At 42.2% G+C, this 20,080-nt stretch overlaps 1 protein-coding gene across 1 annotated transcript in view; it reads left to right on the top strand.

The window, feature by feature from the left end:
* The first annotated feature begins 12,544 nt into the window (after window positions 1-12,544).
* The window catches only part of ITGA8 (integrin subunit alpha 8), a 176,780-nt gene continuing 169,244 nt past the window's right edge, over window positions 12,545-20,080 (top strand). Inside the window, exons 1-2 of the mRNA XM_090266563.1 lie at window positions 12,545-12,922; window positions 13,634-13,767. Coding sequence (XP_090122689.1) covers window positions 12,717-12,922; window positions 13,634-13,767 — 340 coding nt within the window. The 5' untranslated portion in view covers window positions 12,545-12,716. The remainder of the gene's footprint in view (window positions 12,923-13,633; window positions 13,768-20,080) is intronic.

Raw genomic sequence — 20,080 nt, 5'->3', positions numbered from 1 at the left:
TATCAGAATGTAGCTTCTATGTGGGCAGGGACCTTGCCTGCCTTGTTCATTGCTGTAACCTCGTGGCTGGCACAGAACAGATGATTGGTAAATAGTGTGAAGAATGAACCACTCTCCTCTCCTCCATCTCTGACTCCCAAAACCAGAGTAGAGAAGAGGAAAGAGTTAAGGGAATTAGAGGCCAGTACAGCTGGAGCAAGTTCTTGGTTTCAGGCCAGCACGAGATCCAGGAGGAATGGGGCTCAGAGTTGCAGATCTATGCTGAGTGCCAGTGGAACAGTGCAGCTGATGGGGCTGGAAGGAAGGGGTGGCGGCGGCGTGTGTGTTAGATCCCACAGCCTGGCATTTTTTCTTTTCTTTCCTGAGCCTGAGAAGCAAAGGATGAAGCTGAATCATCTGGTTCAGTAACATAATCTTAAAATAAAATGAAAAAGCTGGGAGGATCTCTGTGGGAAAAGACAGAACAAGAGGATTCAAAGGAAAAAGACAATAGAGGATTTAATCCAAAACATCTAAAAGCAAATACTGTCTTCTGGGTTTTTTGCAGATTCTCTATAAAGGGATAAAGAAATTGGTGAATAAAGAAGAGGAGGATAAAACTGTGGGGATGTTTCAAATATAGAAGCTGCACATGCTGCCTTAAAGTATACCTACAGGAACTCCTCAGTCAGATAACATGCTCAGTTTGCAGTGGCCTTCCCCACCCCCAAGCCTCCCCTCTCCTGGGCTTCTAACCGCAAAGATGGGTCCTGCTCAGGGAGAAGAAACACAACCAGACTAAACTCTCCTCCCAAGATAAAGCGAATGAATATTCACTTTGGAATATTCAGAGGGACAATGCAAAAGAGAAGTCATATAGAAGATTCAACAAATGCATGATTTTACTTTGTGTTTTAAAGAGACTTTTAATTTAGAATATTTTCAGAGTTACAGAAAACTTGTACAAAAAATAGTACAGGATACATATACATCCTGTGCCCTGTGTCCCCTGTTTTTAAGATCTTACATAAGTATGATACATTTGTCACAAAAAGTGAGCCAATATGGATACATCATTATTAAATAAAACTCATACCATATTTAGATGTCTTCAGTTTTTAGCTTGTCTTTGTTCCAGGATCCCATCCAGGACACCCCATCACATTTAGTCATCCTTAGGCTCCTTTAAACTGTGACACTTTTTTTTCTTTTTTTCTTTTTTTTTTTATTTTATTGATTATGCTGTTACAGTTGTCCCAATTTCTTCCCCCCCCCGCTCCCTCCTCCTTCCAGTTGCCCCCACTTTGTCTATGCCCATTCGTTATGCATATAGTTCTTCTCAACATCTTCCTGTCTACTCCACTCCCTCCTACTATGCTTCTTAGTTCCTGTACCATCTCCCTCCCTTTCCCCCCTTCCCCCTCCCTGCTGACTTTCCCCCAATATGTTCCCTGTACCTGAAATTCTTTTTCCCCTCTCGTTGCCTACTTAGTTTGCCTTTGTTTCAGTTCCCTAGCTTCTGCTTTTGGTTGTTGTGATTGTTCATAGTTTTGATCCTCCTTCTTCTAAACAAGTCACTTTAAAATCTCATATAACAGTGGTTTGGATCTAACAAACTTCTTCAGTTTTACTTTGTCCTGGAAGCACTTTCACTGCCCTTCTATCCTGAATGACAGCTTCTCTGGACAGAGTAATCGTGGTTGTAGGTTTTTGCTTTTCATTACTTTGAATATTTCTTGCCAGACCCTTCTTGCCTGTAAAGTCTCTTTTGAGAAATCTGCTGATAGTCTCATTGGGACCCCTTTGCACATGATTCTTCTCTTCTCTCTTGCTGCTTTTAAGATTCTCTCTTTATCTTTAATTTTTGACATTTTGATGATAATGTGTCTTGGTGTGGTCCTCCCTGGGTCCAGCCTATGCAGAACTCTCTGTGCTTCCTGGACCTGTAAGTTAATTTCCTTCCCCAAGTTAGGGAAGTTCTGGTTCATTATTTTTTCACATAATTTTTCAGTTTCTAGTTCTTCTTTTTCACCCTCTGGCTATCCTATAATTCGAATGTTCATTCACTTATAGCTGTCCCGAAGGTTTCTGAGCCTCTCCTCATATTTCTCATTTTTGTTTTCTCTTTCTGCACTGGTTGACTGTTTGTTCCCTCCCTATGTTCTGATTTGTTGATTTGATCCATGGCTTTCCCTTCCTCACCACTTGTCTTGTATGTATTTTTGTTCATTTCGGCAGGACTAGCCTTCATTCCTTCCCTGTCTTGATTCAGCCCCGCTGTTAGGTCTGTAAGCTGCCTTATGACTATAGCTCTGAACTGAGACTCAGAAAGATTCACTATTTGTTCATTGGTCAAGGCCTTTATTTGTTTTTTCATTAGCTGTGTGATTGGTATTTCAATAATTAGTTCTGCCATTCTGACCGTTTTTTAAATCTTTCCTTCTTGGGCGGGGCGCTGTCACACCTCCTACACTATATTGGGTGAAGTCCCGCGTGCTTGTCACAACCTGGCGACCTTTCTCACCACACTGTGGCACTTTGCATGGGGGCGGGGGTCCAAGATGGATTCCTGCTGTTACTCTCCACTGAGGAACCAGGTGCCTCCTCCCAATGGGGTCTGCCCTCTCCGGCACTGGAATCGCAAGCTGACAGCTCTGGTCTGCAGCTGGGAATGGGGCCGGCTCCCAGGCACTTCTCTCCTCCCCCAAATACGGGTGTCTCCTTACCCGGTCCCACTGTTCACTGCTGCGGCTGCTGCCTCCAGCACAGTTCAATCTTTCTCAGCTGCAGGTTCGCACTTCCTACCCGTCTGGACGAGCACCACTTGTTTCTGACTTCATACATTGGACTTCCATGTAGCTTTATTTTCTGGAACTTCTTATTATTTTTGGTTTTGTGGTAGTTGTAATCCTTCTTAGTTGTGGAGGGAGACAGAGCATGTCGGTCTATGCCTGCATCTTGGCCGAAAATTCTAAACTGTGACACTTTCAGAATTTGTTTCTTTTGGATGACCTACACACTTTGAGGAATACTGGTTAGATATTTTGCAGAGTGTCCCTCAATTTGAGTCTTCCTGATGTTTTTCTCTTGACTTGATTGGGACTATAGTTTGGGGGAGGAAGAACACAAAGGTAAGTAACATTCTCATCATGTGATATCAAGGGTACCTAATCAATATAACTCACCACTAATGATATCAATCTTCCACAGATTTATACCCCCTTTCCATACTATGCTCTTTGGAAGTCACTGTGTACAATCCACATTTAAGGGCAAAGGAGTTAGGTTCCCCCTTCTTAAGGAGTCATTGTCTACATAAAATTTAAAAAATTGTCCTATATGACAATGTTTCTTCTCTGCACTTATTTATTCAATCATGTATTTATATATAAGTATAGACTTACATTAGTCTGCTAGGGCTACCACAGACTGGGTGGCCCAAACAACAAATTAATTTTCTCACAGTTCTGGAGGCTGGAAGCTAAATTCAGAGTAATGGTTGGGTTGGTTTCTGATGAAGACTCTCTTCTTTGTTTGGCTGCCTTCTCATTCTATTCTCACTTGGTCTTTCCTCCGTGCACATGCTGAGGGAGAGGGAGAAAAGAGGAAAGGGAGAGAGATTTCTGGCATCTCTTTCTCTTCTTAAGACTCTAGTCCCATAACCTCATTTGACCTTTACTTCCTTGAAGGCCCTATCTCCAAATACATTCATTTTGGGTGTTAGAGCTTCAACATAAGATTTGGGGGTGCAGGTGGGGGAAGGGAGACACAAATTAGTCCACAACAGACTCATGGTTATTTATTTTATACTTTGGGTTATAATATAATACTATATAAGTTATTTTGTTGTTTAAGTCGACATTAGGAGCTCCTTCCGTTGACTCTTGTGTCCTCTTGACATATGAACACGCCTTATTTTCTGCTCTACAAGATGCTTCAGGCTCATCTTGTGCATTTTCTGCCCCATGCCTAGAATTAGCCATTTCTCCACAGGGCCCGGCTTCCTTTCATTGGAGAATGGCATCAGAAACCAGAACCTGGGTCCTGAGTGCGCAAAGCTGCGCAATAGACCCAGATATGTGGCTTCAGAATTCGTGATCTTAACACCTGCCTTATACTGCCTCTCCATGTGTGAGCAGCACTGGTTTCCAAGCTATGCCTCTGCTGATGGTAAGATTTAGAGAGGAATGTTAAAGATACTTACGGCTAATATCTCACCTTCTGAGAGTGAGATGCAAATGAATGAGATTTCACAGTAACTAGGGGCTAGACAACATCCTAACATTAGTATAAAAATGTACCACAGTCTTTTGATCCACTCATTTACTAATGGGCACTTAGGCTGTTTCCAACACTTGGCTATTGTAAATAGCACTGCTATGAACACAGGGGCACATAAGTTCTTTTGAATTGGTGATTCAGGATTTTTAGGGCATATTCCCAGCAGTAAAATCACTGGCTCGAAAGATAGTTCCATTTTTAGTTTTTTGAGGAAATTCCATACTCTTTTCCACAATGACTTCACCAGTCTGCATTTCCACCAACAGTGAAAAAGGGCTCCCTTATCTCTACATCCTCACCAGTACTTGTTGTTTGTAGCTTTATTAATGATGGGCATTCTGACCAGTAGAATACTATGCAGCACAAAGAAGGAACTCTTATCTTTTGTGACAGGATGGATGGAACTGGAGAATATTATACTAAGTGAAATAAGCCAGTCAGTGAAAGACAAATACCATATCTAATGAACAAAATAAACTAATGAAGAAAATAGAACCACAGGCATGGAAACATGGAACAGACTGAAAGTGACCAGAGGGGAGGGGGAAGGAGGATAATGGTGAAAAGAAGAGGTAAATACTAGAGAAAGAACATGTGTGAATGACCCATGGACATGGACAACAGGGTGGGAACTATGGGGGGGGGTGAGATGGGCAGAGGAGGGCAAAGGAGGGAAAATTGGGACAACTGTAACAGAATATCAACATAAATAAATAAATAAATAAACACTAGTATAATAAGAATTATAATTTAGATCATGTCTCTCCCAGAGGTTGCCACAGGTCCCTGATTTGGTATGATAATAAGTAGTAGCAAAAGTTTTTCAGGGATTTTCTAGGAAGTTACTCTAACATCTACTTTGAACAAGTCCTCCTTGTAAAATGGGCTAAACTTTACCCATTTGGTTTAGTTTTCTCCTTCCAGTAATGCTACTTGGCATCTTTCTCTTTCCTTTATGAATTTTGATTTTCATCTGCCGGTTTTAATTTAACTTGTCATATTTCTATTTCTTTTTTTTTTGTGTGTGTGTGTGTGCGTGCATGTGTCCAGAGGCCTTTGGGAAAAGTACAAATTTTTTAATAAGTCACAACAATAAAAACCAGAAAGGTCAACTTAAGTCAATTAGTCACGTTTTAAGCAAACTTAGTAGAAGACACATTCACTTCCAACTTTCAAACTGTTCTCTTGAAGACTGCTCTCTCTAGAAAGAGGCAAGGGCATTCTTTCACAGAGTAAATTCAAGTGATCAAGGTCATGGACACGGAAAACTTAATGTTATGGTAGGTAGGAGGCCTTTTATGTAAGTCACACAGGTGAAAAAATACACTGATACCATAGGATACATGGCATTTTATAGGGGAACTAAATGTCTTCATGTGCTTCTGTGTGCACAGATGGATTCTGCTAAGATTGAACTTGACTAATTCAATGGCTCCAGACAAACCATAGTGTCTCTTGCTTTCCAGATCTGGATGAGCAGGACTACAACCACATATTTTTTGAAAAGTTCTGTCATGAACAGTCCATTTCATTCTTTGGCTTGTCACATGGCTGTATTCTTTGAGGAAAGGTATCTCATTACAGCTCCCTACTTATCCCTACTTCTATTATTCTCTAACCACATCTTGCTAGTTTTGCTCCTGGCACTTACCAATTTATCCCTTTAATGACATTCTCATCAGGTTACTAGCTTCTTTGTTACCTATCTCTTCAGTAGATCTCTTCAGTAGATCATAGGTTCCATGAAGGGAGAAACTATATCTCTTTAGCTCACAGTTCTATCTCCAGTGTTGGCACAAAGTACTTATTTGCTCGTATTTGTTGCATGGCTTAAAAGAAAGAATAAAAATAGTTACAAGATGAAGTAGGCAACTGAGGTTGCAGAGGACATAGTCCTTGCATGGATGACATGGAAATATTATTTGGATTTCACAGCTAGGTGATGTGGGTCTGGAGTCACCAGGAAATCAGGAGAGGGAAGTGAGCTTATAGCAAAGCAATTGATTGACTGGGGTGACTCTCCAATGACAGGGGTAATTAGTCAGATCAGGACCAATTCCCACCCGAAAGGGGTTCAGATACTGGTTTTTAAAGCAATAAATTTCACTAGGGGGAAGCGTATGTTGTATAAGTTTCTATTGATTACTTTCTATATTTTAATGAGTTGTTGTTCCCTTATTGGCTAGGGGGTTTCTCTTTGGGCACTGTAATTCCCCTCCCCTTCCAGGCCTTGGGATGAATACACAGTCTCAAGGTTTTCCTTTTCCTAGCTAGCGGAGATGATACACACAGACTTTTAAGGGTCACCCCATTCCTGCACTATAGTTTACTGTATTGTTCAGAAGGCCTGGTAGCCTTATCAGACCAGGCTCAGGATTTCTGTGTCAGCAGGTGAGACACATCTTCCTTTGCTTCAATGATGAGAGTCCTGTCTTTGTTCTTGGGTTGTTCTGTTCTTTTCTGTCCTTTCCGGTTTTTCTGTTCTGGGTTGTTAATTCTGTTACCTATCAGTTGGGAAAGTATAAATATTGTTTTTATGGACAAATTTCTTTCTTCTATCTTCTCTTTATCTCTTCTCTTCTTTCCCTTCCCTTCCCTGCCCTTCCCTTCCTTCCCCTCTCTCAATTTGCAAAGTTTTAACATGAAAATAAAGATGGTGATAAATGTGGGAGAGATCAACTCAATATTTGGAAACTTTTTAGTGAAACATAGGTCATCTAAATTGTTGTGAGACTAAATCATTTTTCATGAGAAAGTCCCACAGACTTTAATAGGATCACATACACTAGAGGGCAGTCCTAGACACCCTTCCAGTGTCCTCCCAAGACAGAATAAACACAGCAACCTGGTCTGGAGGTTAAAGACACTCATATCAACAAATCAGATGCTCTAGCCTTCACCTCCTCCCACAAGGGAAAGACTTCCTCCGTGACTTCCCCATTGATGTGTAGGAGGCCTCTGGTGTCTTACCCGAGTCCTTCAACCTGTCCTAAGAGCTCAGTAAAAGAGGGTCTGGCCGCCTCAGAAGGACATAGCTACTGTCTCCCCGGGAACCCACAGTCCCTGCTGCTGCTCCGCCTGGGTCCATGGAGGTGCCAGCAGCACTGTGTTCACAGAAGCCTCTGCTTTCACGTCCAGGTGCAACAGCCTGAGTATTTCTGTCTCCCCCAAATTCATATGCTAAAATCCTAAGCAACCCCACTCCCCCCATCAGGTGATGGTATTAGAGAGAGGGACTTTTGGGAGATAATTAGGTCATGAGAGTAGAACCCTCATGAATGGAATTAGTATTCTTGTATAAAGGACCCCAGAGAGTTCTCTCACCCCATCTCCACAAGACCATGTGAGGACACAACAAGAAGGCAGTAGTCTGCAACCCAGAGGAGGCTGCCCACGAGAATCCACCATGCTGGCACCTTGCCTGGTCTTGGACATCTAGCCTCCAGAAATGTGAGAAGTCAATTTCTGTTGTTTTATAAGCCACCCAGTCTCCACCCAGTCTTTTGTGTTGGCAGCCCAAATGGACTGAGACAACGGCTTGAACACGGGTAGGGAGAAGGCCTTGTTCCCATTTTAAGTGAGCATCTTTCCAAAATATCAAAGTGGTACTACCCTAACACCTTATTAAAATTTAATTATAATTAAAAAGACCCTCAAAAATATTCCCACGGCCTCCTTTGGCACTGGACTCAAACATGAGCTTTTGGGGAATTGGTCTCCCCAACTGCCAGACTCCAAATTTCCAACAAAATGTGTGGTTTCCGCCCCTCACCAAGTTTACATTAGTCACTTGGATCAATAGTTACCTAAAAGGCCCATCCCTAGCCCATCAGACATGTGTAGATTTTTCAGGATTCTGGAGTGAGCTGGCCCAAAGTGAAATCTATAAACCATTCAAGATCCTGAGTATAAGCTCAGTTGCCCCTAGGGCTTTGCATCTCAGGAAGATTTACCCTCAAATGTCAAGGCTTTAGAAGAACATGGTTTTCCTCAGTTACCTTTCCTTCAGAGGAAAAACTGTCTTATTAATTCTTGTTTTTGTTTAAAGCAAAGCTGTATTTAAAAGTTTCATTCTAAAAAGAGATAAAGTCAGAGTGTGGTTTTGACAAGTGGGAATTTTCCTTCAGCTAAACCAACTTTTGGCTGGGATTGAATGCTGGCCAACACAGGGCCATTGGACAGCACTCTTAACCTAAAAGTTGCAAATAAAGTCATGAAGGAAAGTCATAAAAGAGAACTGCAAACAAAATCATCAAAAAGGAAAAAAAAAATGATTATACTATGATGAGATTCACCCTCCAGGGGCCAGAATAGAAAATTTGCAGACATAAGCCTATGTTTGGACACACTTGATGGATTTTAACATTCTTTACCTTCGGTGGATTTTTCTTGCCAGATTCTACTAATCAGTTGTTTCTAATATTGTAGAAAAACTCAGGACTGTTGGCCAAAAGAAAACCCCAGGATCACCTCAACACCACAAAATACAAGAAGAGATTGAAAAACTACCTTCCATTTCTGGTGCACTTTTAAAGCTGATGGAACCTTCAAGAACACATTGTTTTTACATTGGCTTATATTGTAAATAGTTTAATGAACATAGTGAAAAAGTGGTTGTATTAATGAAATAATCATGTTGGGACTCATACCCTTTGACTTGAAGGCAGGATCACATTTTATCATATAAAAAAATAGATTTGAACATAGTCAGAAATTACAGTTGGTTAAGTTATGAATGTATTTGGTCTCTTTAAAAAGTATGCTCTAATGGTTAAATGTTGCAACATCTCTATTTTTAAGAACTTTGTACATGGCTACAACCCAGAGATCTTTTTTTTTTTTTTTTTTTTCCCCCTATGGTGCTCTTTACTTATTTATTTTTGGAAAGTTTGGGACAAATATGTTCCATCTTTGACCTTTGGGTTCTTTTCTTTTCTTTCTGGAGAAACAACTATGTATACCTTTCCCAGTATTAAACATACACATGTACTCACATGCACGATAAACAATTCCCAGACTCACTTTTCTGACAAATAAATCAGTGCTGGTCGATCTTTAAAACATCAAACTTCTCATTCAGCGTGAGACCTGTCACTACCCATGTGTTTCTCTACCAGCACGCCAGGTCTTACTGATTGGCATGCTTCCCATGTGTCAGAATAGTAAAATGTGCAAGACACCTATTAAGACCTATCCTATCCCTGCAGTTATTACAGCTCTCCCTACCCCCCGCCCCCAGCTTCTTGGAATAATTACTACTCTTCCAGGCTTTTGGCCTCCCAGGGAGGTTGAAGAGCTTCAAGTTAGTTCGATTTCCCTCCACTCTTTGAAAACTAATCTACAGTAGTCTCCCACCCCTTATCCACAAGCAATATATGCTAAGACCCACCATGCAATACCTGAAACTGCAGATAGTACCAAATTCCCATACTATGTGTTTTCCTATACATACATACATTTTCACTCAAAGGAAGCACTTTTTGGCTTCTCTCTGGCATACATGAATTGCCAGCATTGCTACTCTTACACTTTGGGACCATTATAAGTAAAATAGGAATTACTTGACCACAAGCACTACCTTACCATGATAGTCACTCTGAGTGACCCATGGTTGGGAAGTGTCTATAGTATGGATATGATGGACCAAAGAGTGATTCATGTCCTGGGTGGGATGGAGCAGAATGGCATGAGATTTCATCACAAGGCTCAGCACAGCACACTACTTAAAACTAATGAAGTGTTTGTTTCTGGAATTTTCCATTTAATATTTTCAGACCATGGCTGACTGAAACCACAGAAAGTGAAACTGCAGATAAGGGGGAATATATATATATATATATTCTTATAGACCTAAAAGCATGGGACTGATTTTGGCACCTGACAGTCCTGGGTTCAAATCATACCATTTACTTGCTCTGTAACTATGCTTACTGTTGTACCTCTGTGAACCTTAATGCCCTAATTGGTAAAGTGGAAAGTGACACTATTAAAAATACAGGCTAGTGTAAGTCAAGGACAAGTGTATTTTAGACGAAAGGAACAAACACATGTATCCAATTATGTAGCAATAAGTAGTATTTTTCTTACCCTACTTATCCTAGCTTAAATAAAAAAGGTAAAGAATATGCGAGAAATATTACAAAACAAGGGAGTGACAAAGGGGATATGATGTGCTGCTCTACACAAGCTGAAGCATTGTTTAACATATAGCTACTTCTACCCAGTAAGTCAGTACGTGGCCCAAGTGTACATCTAGGACTATGCTATAGCTTTCTACCTAAGTAGGTGTTCCATTTCTAATGCTTGCATGCAATAAATGAATTTCTGAATTTCAGTGTGCCAGTGTCAGGAAATGATAGGTTTGAGTTTATTCCTGAGCCTCTATGTCCTGCACAGCTTTGAACATCCCATGTGAATGCTGCATGTGAATTACTCATTGAAATTTACTACAGGGAATATCATATTTATTAACAATAGTAACTTGACCAGAGAAGCAGACTCTATGTCCCAAACAAAAGGACTTTTGAATTGAGAAGAAAGTCTTCTACAATCTCCTGTTAAGTCCTCATCTTGGAAAAAAAACTATCCAGTTAGAAATTATCCAGACCTGGTGATTTGCCAGATAATGCTATCGCTTATTAATTTTTACTTTTTTATAGGGACAAGACAAGCAAAGACAAAGACATAAAATTCACCAAATGGGTTTTGATGTAAGAGAGAGGGAAAGGTCCAGTTTTTCAGTGAATTCAGAGAGTTTCTGCGGATAAATTCCCAAATCTGTACTGCCAGAATGACCACTGCTCTGAATTGCATTTTGTGCTCCCAGCATCTCCGGGGCTCAGATTCAACAAGTGCAGCGTCTAACTCACCATTTCCCTCCCATCCTGCTCTCTTTGCCCAGTCATTATTGTTTGTTATTCTCTTCTCCTAAGTAGATACCTTAAGATTCATCTCGGACTTTCTTTTATTTTCATTCTGCCATCAATCTTCTGACCCCTTTCCTTCTCATTAACATTGTGGCCTTCCCTACGCTTCCCTTCCTTCTATTAACCACATGGAGGTCCTTATCAACCGCTGCATTTAGGCAACAGCTCCTTTGCTTGCTCTCTCTTCTAACTACTGCCCCCGCCCCCACGTCCTCACCTCTAAGCTTTTTGAATCCCTGTGGGCATGTCATACCTCTGCTCTAGAACTGCCTCCCTTAGCCTCAATAACTGTTCTTGTCATGAAGATCCTCTGTCTCAGGAAATCTATCCCTATTTCCTACCACTCCCTAACCCACTCTTTTATTTCTATCCTTCGCACAACCGTTTTATCCTGACCTTTGTATCTTTAATACTTAACTTCTCCACACACAATGCCCCAATCCAAACCTGCTATTCAAATTCCTGCCCATCTACATCTGCCACCAAATCTCCTTAAACTACTTTGCAAACTACTTACCTCTGCCGTCCCAAAACTGCCACCCATGCCCACCAGTTTAATTGCTCTGTTTTAGGGTTAGCCCTGTTTCTCTGGAAGTCCACAGGTTATGCAAGGACCTCTATGCTGTTTCTCATCTCCTTTCTCCACCTACTCCGTCTTCATTCTGACTCCAAGCAGAAAACACAGAAAGAGATCAATAATAGTGTTCCTGTAGATTCCAGCCTTACACCTTACACCCTTGCTGAGGGTAAACTGTAAATTCCAACATTCCTAACTTAGCTGATCTTAATCACTGTTACACAGGATCACGAAGATTCAGTACCGGGACATTTAACATGCCCACGTGCCTTTGAAAAAGTCCTAAATAAAATCTGAAGACTTTCTCTGTTTCTTAGTTTCCTCTGCAGCGAGCTGGGGTGGAGTTGGAGAAGGAGAGGGTTTTGGGATTTAGATTTTCTCAGTCATGGAGAGGGTCTTGAGACTGCAGAGGTGATGCAGAGGACGCTTTATCTCGCCTCGTGGTGGGGTATCTTTTTACATTCTTCCATTTGGAACAAGCTGGAGCAAACTCGCCCCGCGCTGAGGGCATGCCTTCCAAAAGCAGTGGTTTAAATTGACATGTACGAGACTCAGATCGTCCTTGAAATGCAACTGTAATAGAAAACCAGGAGCCGAAACAGGCGCCTGGCGCCTGCCGCCAGCAGGGGCTGGGGCGGCCCGGGAGTCACCGGCTCCCGCTCGCAGAGCGCGGACACGCCGCTAGGAGGCGCCCCAAGAGCGCCCGGCCCCCGCCCGCTGCCAGAGGAGGGCTCGGATCCTCTCGGCCAGCCCCTGCGCTGGCTGCGGAGCAGGCTGAGAGCTGGCGGGGAGCAGATCGCAGGGGACGCGCGGGGGAGCGCCCTGGGCTGTCACCGCTGACGCGCTGCGCGCACTGAGCCGGGACGCGGGCACCTGGAGGCCGCCAGCCGCCACCCCCGCAGTTTCCCACCTGGGGTCCCGCTCCCAAGTGAGCAGCCGCCGGGCGGACGGCGATGTCTGCCGGGGCCCGCCGCCGTCCCCGGGGAAGCCGGGTGCAGCCGCTCGCGCCCTTTTGCTGCTTCTCCGCCGCGCTGGGGATGTTGTGGTCCCCCGCCTCACAGGCGTTCAACTTGGACGTGGACAAGCTCACGGTGTACAGCGGCCCCGAGGGCAGCTACTTCGGCTATGCGGTGGACTTCCACATACCTGCGGCTCGCACGTAAGTCGCCTGGAGCCGGGAGTTCGCGCGCGGGGGCGAACCCGGCCACAGGTTGTGTCGGTCACCCTCTGCCTGGGGACCCGGGCCCGTCCCGCAGCCCGAAGGAAGGCGATTCCTGAGATTCTCTCTCGCAGTCCACTTGAGGTCCCGTCCCGCTCCCTGCCACCAGCCTCTTCTCTCCCCTTACAGGCTAAGTAAGTCCTGTGGCCTTTGAACTAGAGACCTGCCACTTGCACAGAATACGCCAGTCCTGGGGACTTCCCGGTACAAGGACTCGAGCATTGTGAAAAGGGGAAAATGGGGACCCAGCCGACTCAGGGTCAATTAAAACAACGACCACAACGCGGTCTGTTTATACATAGCCTGTAACAATTAAGTGTCTGGGCGCAAGTACTGTCTGCTTGCTACAAGCAGCTGGGCTCTGTCCTTTGCTCCCCACCCCACCCCCAAAACACACACCCACCCCACTTCTCTCTCACTGTATACACAGCTCCACCTAGAGAAGAATTAGGACTATTTGCACCCTCTTCCAAACCAGGTTTCAGACGCCCGCAAGTTTCCAAGAGGAAATAAGGTTTGACAGTCGGCTCCCTCATACATACGTGTCTGCCCCGTGACCCCACAGTAGTCTGAGCGGGCATGCAGCTGAGACTGCATCTCAAGTTCGCGTTGTTGATTCCCACCGAGTGGTTTTCTCCAACCCTTTCGCAGAGCGAGTGTCTTGGTGGGAGCTCCCAAAGCCAACACCAGCCAGCCAGACATCGTGGAAGGCGGAGCCGTCTATTACTGTCCTTGGCCCGCGGAGGGGTCTGCACAGTGCAGGCAGATACCGTTTGACAACACCAGTAAGTGATATTTGTCATTCTCAACTGCGGGCCCTGGTTTCAAAGAACCAGAGCCACCCTAGAGTCAACTCCCCGCTTTCTTTGTACTCATTTGGCCTATCTGTGTTGTGGGGCTGTGCGGGTCCCCAGAGAAATGAGCCTTTTTTAAAAAAACCTGAGTGGGAGAAAATGCTGTGTGAACCCCAGAGAGGGAACAATATTTTGACCTGGAGTATTTGCATACATCCCAGTAATTTCTGTTTCCTCGCTCTCCTGAGATGAGCATTTTCAGGGTGAGTGGATACTTGCAAGAAGTACAAATGTTACACCCTAACTGTGATTATGGAGAGAATTTGGTTGCTTCCCAAAGACAGATCTGGGAGAAGACAGATCCTTAGCGTTTCCAGTGCCCAAACTCCGGAGGCAAGACCCAGACGTTGCTCCCTGTTGTTGTTTAATTCTTTACAGAAAGAAAGAATTTTCTTTCAAAATATTGGACATTGGAGGCAAACTAGTACAGGCAGAGTGTGGATGGATTACATTCATTTCCAAAATCTCTAGACAGATGTTTCTTATTTAATTAAAGGGAAAATACATTTTAAACAATTCAGGCTGGTTATGTTTCCTCTGGTGTTTTCTCTTTGGGTCCTGAGAAAACAATTTAAATGTAATGCTTTCAAAAACACTAACACTGAATGTTTTAATTTGTATCTCCACAACTTTATGAATTCAAAAGGTATATATTATAGGAAAGTAAACATCTCTTTTCAGAAAAATGTGAATATGTCAACTCAAATAATGTTCTTCAATGAACAATCATTTAAATTTGCACCATATAAATATTTTATGACATCATTCTTCATTATTATTACATTAGTGTACAGTTAGAGTTTAGATAGAAAACCCATTTTTACAGAATTTTGATGAAATTAGATGGGTGGTATTAACCTGTTACTTTAACTGATTTGCATTTTTATTTTAAAGGAGAAAATAATTGCAAATATTTGACTATGGAAATAATTTCAAAGGAAGGAAATACTATACAAATATTTCCTTGAGTTATGACCAAATTAGGAAAATATTTTCTATTTGCAACAAAACTGGAGGGGATAAACTAGTGCAATTGTAGCCATTAAATAAATAGGAAAATAATAAGAATGTCAAGAAAAGATCCATGTTATTTGGAGAAGGAGCAGGGGTAGATGGCATCTTTTGTTCAGGTTGTGAAAAAGACCTCTTGATTTCTAAAAGTATTTTAAAGATATCTCGTTTTACTTCTAAATGGATGGGTTTTTTCTTGATAGATGCATTCATCCTACTATTATTCTTTGCAACCCTAATTGTAGTAATTTGAGGATTCACAAACTGAAAATAAGGGAGAGAAACAGGAAGGGATGTAGATGTTTTTGAAATAACTGAGCAAAAAATGAAAAAGAAAAAAAAGCAAGGCAGAGGGGGCCACAGAACATTTGTGAGAGGTGAATGGTCCATGAGGGAATGGACAAAGCCTGGGGGAGTTTCACTAAGAGATCATCATTGAGAAGAGGAAGTTCCCCATGTTAGCCATCAGGGGGTACTGTGGGCCCAGGAACCTTAGTTGCTGTTGGGAAAGGCCTGAGAACACACCTGGTGGGGGGGGAAGGAATCAGAGGACCTCGGCTCAGGTGTTTGCTCTGGAGTGGCTGCCAGTGCCCCACACACCTTTTCTGCCACTTTGCCTGTGCACCCCAAGACGACGGAGGTGCCAGTGGCTTCCGTTTGCTGCGAAGCTGTAAAAAGAGGAAAGGAAGGCAGGACCAGTAGAGCTATTTCCAGTGTCAGCATCTGTTCTGTGGGTAGACTGTGATCTGGAACCAAAGATGAAAGGCGGAAACGAAGGCGTTGCTGACTCTGGGTCGTGCAGTCAGCATTACCAGATGCGTTACATTTATTGATCACCTACTAGGCACCAGTCGTTTTTTACACACTATTTCTAATTCATAAAACAAAACAACCATGTGAAATTCATTTCACGCATAAGGAAACGGACATCAAAAGTGTTAAAAAATAGTAAGAAGTAGTAGTGTGAAAATAACGTTAAATTTATTATTAATATTTTAATACTGTTACAGGTTAAGAAAATAATAATTCAGGTATATAGAATTAAATAAAAAATTATATCAAAATTCAAAAAAAAAAAATAGTAAGAAGTCGGTGCAGAGGTCTGTCTGCTCCCAAAGCGGCCTGTTCACCCTGTCTTCCTCCCCCATGGAACTGGACATGAGGCGCTGCTCGCCTTCCCGTCTCCTCTTCCATTCCCTCACCTCAACGTTAGCTTCACAGATACCACTTTAAATGATCCTATGCAGAAGATCTGGAAGGGAAAAGCCCTTGGGTAGAGGGCTGTGGAAACCAGAGATTGTAGAAGCAGCCTTTGCGTTGGTGGGAATAATAGGTTTCATATGCCCTCTGGTTTGCCGCGGCTCCCGCTAGCATGCCCCCTCAGTGTCCCCTTCAGCAGCAAGGTTCCCCACAAAGAGGAAGAAAAGTTCTCTGCATGACAAAGTAGTAGCTCTGACTGCTGGATGCCCACAAACTGACATCCATGTAATAGTGTGATGTTTCAGGTATATATATATATATATATACATATATATATATATATGAATAATATCGCAAATATTCCTCTATAAAGACAGTCATGACTTTCCCTGTCTTTACCTTGTCTGCCCTTACTATTACGTCTGAATTCAAGACATTCGAAGTAAATGTGACCTTTTAATGACATTGTTTCAACTTGTTCAAGCCCCTGAGGTTTCTACTATGGTAACCTACTGAATTCTTTCAGCCTAGACGCTGAAGGAGACTGGCTCATAATTTAGTTCCTGAATCTGGTTATGATCCTGAACCTCAGTTTATTTTTAAGGTCAACTGCCTTTTTTTTTTTTTCCTTTAAACTGCCTTTTAGTTTAAATTTTTTCATTAAATAATCATTTTACATTATCATATAATGTGGATTTTTTTATTACTTCTCATCATAAATGCAACAAGAGAGGAAGCTGGGAATAGCCTAGCACTTCAAATGCATGAATACTATTAAATCTGTGGTCCTTTCAAGTGTGGTAAAAGGAAACTCTAGGGAAGCATATGGTGGTGGGGGAGGTGCAAAGTGCAAAGAATAGATAATTTTCCTGCTCTGCACAAAATCAAGTGGTTCCAAAAAAGCACTTCTCTCATCTCCCCTCTGTCTTTCCCTCTTACTTCACTGGAAGAAAATCTCCCCATCATCAAATTGATTTCTTTCACTTTTGCCTCAGGAAGTCTCTCAACTATGCCCCGTCCTAACTTAAATCATCACATCTGCCAAGTTCACTTCTTCTTTTTCCTACAGTTTCCAAACCCATGTGTGGGTTAAATAAAAACTGCTAGATTACAGCCCTCCCACTAAAAGGGGCATGAATGAAGCAGAATGAAATAGACGTCTATCTGTGGAATGAGGAAAGAGCAAATTGCCACAATAGTAACAAAATCATAGGACACAAATATTTGTTTTTTTACATGCTCAAATGAAACATTTTGAAGAGAAAGATAAGGCATGTGCTCATGGATGATGATAATCATCTTAGCAGTAATCATGGAGAGGCAATACAGCTGGGAACCACCTGCAATTAGGGACCCACATAAGGAGCGAACAGGAAGAGGTGGGAAGGGCCATTGAGATTTGGAAGTCATTTGAGAAAGACTACTAGAATTTGGCTGGCCTTAATGTAGTATCTTAGTGTAAAACAAGCAAACAGCAGCCCCCGTCCTGCCCCTCTCCCCACCCTGCAAATTTAAAAAACCATACTGCCTTAAAATGGAGATAATTTGGTTAAGATATTCAAAGCTCTGGAATGATAAGATTGTTGCTGGAATTGTGTTTGGCTTGGAGACTGGAAGCCTTTGTTTGGGGCGGGGGTGTCTGTTTTATTTGCGTTGAGCGAGCCCGCAATAGGAAGCAGCGTAGAGCATCTGGCGCTGTGACTGGTACAGGATTGCTGTTTGATAGTCGTGGGTGTGCCCTTTTTCTCCTGTGGGGCTTGGGAAACATATTGGGCGCATAAGTCTTGCTTTTCCAACTTCCTCAGGAAGAAATCCGTTTTTGTTCAGGAACAAAGAAAAGAAGAATGTAGGTCAGAGCTACCAAAGTAAATGACAGAGGAAATAACACCAATGTGACAGAACTCAGCGAGAACAGAAATCTGGGCTCTGGGAAAGTTCAAATGAAAATGAAAAAAAAAAAAAGAGGTGGGAGGGAGAAGGCAGCCTAAAGATAACCTGCTCCTTTTAAGAATGAATAAATCCATCTATTAGGGCAGGAAGCTTACTCTACTAAGTACTGATCTCACTGAGTCATCAAGGGTGGTTTAGCAGGATGGTTTACTTATTCTCAAAGCAATTCACGATGGCGACCATGCCTGATAAGTTGACCTGGCAGAGGCAGCCAACATTCCAAAGTGTCCCCAGTCAGCTCAGACGTCCATGTGTCAGAATGCAATCGAGTCCTGATATAAGAAGGGAGGAGGCAGTGGTCCCTACATCACATAGCAACCAAGGAAGCAATTAGAAAAAGGAAGTCCTTGAAACTCCAACCAGAAATGGGAAACAGATCTGTTCTACGGCTAGTTGAGTTGTATGAGCGTTAGGCGCCTGTTGTTTAATCTGCAAAATTCTTTCAAGAAGTTAGAAGTCTGTGTGATGGAACAGGCTTTCAGGCATTTGGCAGGAATGGTTGATGTAGCAGCGGCTGCAGCTTTCTGGGAGAAATGTAGGAAACTCTTGAAATTATTCTGGAAGCAGAAAAACGCACTTTGACAAACTGGCCGGTTGAGATGTGCGCATTCAAATTTTACCTGTTGTGTATGAAGAGTCCTGTATCTGTGATTGTGTTGAAGAGAGTTCAGCAACATTTCTAGAAGCTCAAGTGTGCCCTGATTGACACCATCGAGATACACAAATATGGGTTTTTGAGGAAGGGAATTAAAAGACTAGTTACTGGTCTTATTAAAAGCATCCACTTAAACATTTAATTTGCAAAATTCAGCTTAAATCACCTTTACAAAATCATATTTAGTGCATCAAGAAAGGTGCACCTGTATAATGAAATCCTAAAACATATTAAAAATAATTTTAATTCTGGGTTATGTTATATGGAGATATAAGGTAGATAAGCAAATCGTAATTCACAAATAAGCAATTTATAGTGAAAAATTCTACCTGATCCACTGGTGTTAGTCTGTTTAGGCTTTATCCAGTTTGGAAGGAATATTGCTCACCCTCAGCTCTGCACAAAGGCCAGTTCCTGAACCTCTGATATTTAGGGTATTGCCCCAAAGTCTGCAGAATTAAGAAACTCTTATAGATTCATAAGTATTGTTCAAAGTGATTACGCACCCTTTTCATTGTTTTAATAAAATGAAGACATAGATTACAAAAACAAATCTGTAAAGCATTGCTGACTCTGGGAGTAGGAAAGAAGAGCTGCCTGCAAAGAGGCAGAACAAGGGAGTTTTGGGAGGTGATGAAACTTTCTGTGTCTAGGTTGTGGTGGATTCAGTTGTATGTGTTTGCCAAAACCCATTGAACTATACATCACTAAGACTGAATTTTACTGCACGTAAATGGAAAAATGAGGGGGAAAGAAGGCATTATAAAGAATGCCGAAGAGTTATACGTTCAATCTGGTGACTAAATGTGGTTTTGTGGCCTTTGCTATAAACATGTGGGCATGAGCTGTTAGACTACAGGAAGGCCTGAGTGATAATAACTGGATGTTTAAAAACATATGACCCCTGAATGCTTAGGCTACTGCCTTTAAGTGAGGGTGAATGATTAGTCAGATCATCATCATGACTTCTTTATCATTCTTTAAGTAAAGGATGTTACATTCAGAATGTGTTTAATGAGGGAACTACGAATGAAGCACATTGAGTAAGAATGAGTCTTTGTAATAAACAGCCATACTTACATAATTCTCATATTCTTACTGAAATTCAGGTATGGGACAACTCATTGATAGCAATTAAATTAAGAAGATCTAGCTTCAAAGACTGTTGTAGTTATCAAAATTAGTAGAACTGCACTGCAGAACATTTACTTATTAACATTAGGTCAGTTTAATTCTTCAGCTCTGATATTTAACATATGGACTCAGATTTGCATATGATATTACAAAGCCTCTATATCAATCTACTCTGATTTCCAGGACACATAGGGATTAGAGAGAGGTGCACACACCAGTGCTATAGGAATAGGTTTAAGCAAGGACCTACGCAACCCACATGATACACAGCACCTCACCCCAGGTGTAGCGGTG

This window comes from Furipterus horrens, unplaced genomic scaffold (genome assembly GCF_987537825.1).
Source record: "Furipterus horrens unplaced genomic scaffold, mFurHor1.1.pri manual_scaffold_2, whole genome shotgun sequence".
NCBI lineage: Eukaryota > Metazoa > Chordata > Mammalia > Chiroptera > Furipteridae > Furipterus > Furipterus horrens.
Note: the sequence above shows the minus strand (reverse complement) of the source record. Positions and strands in the feature narration are given on the sequence as shown.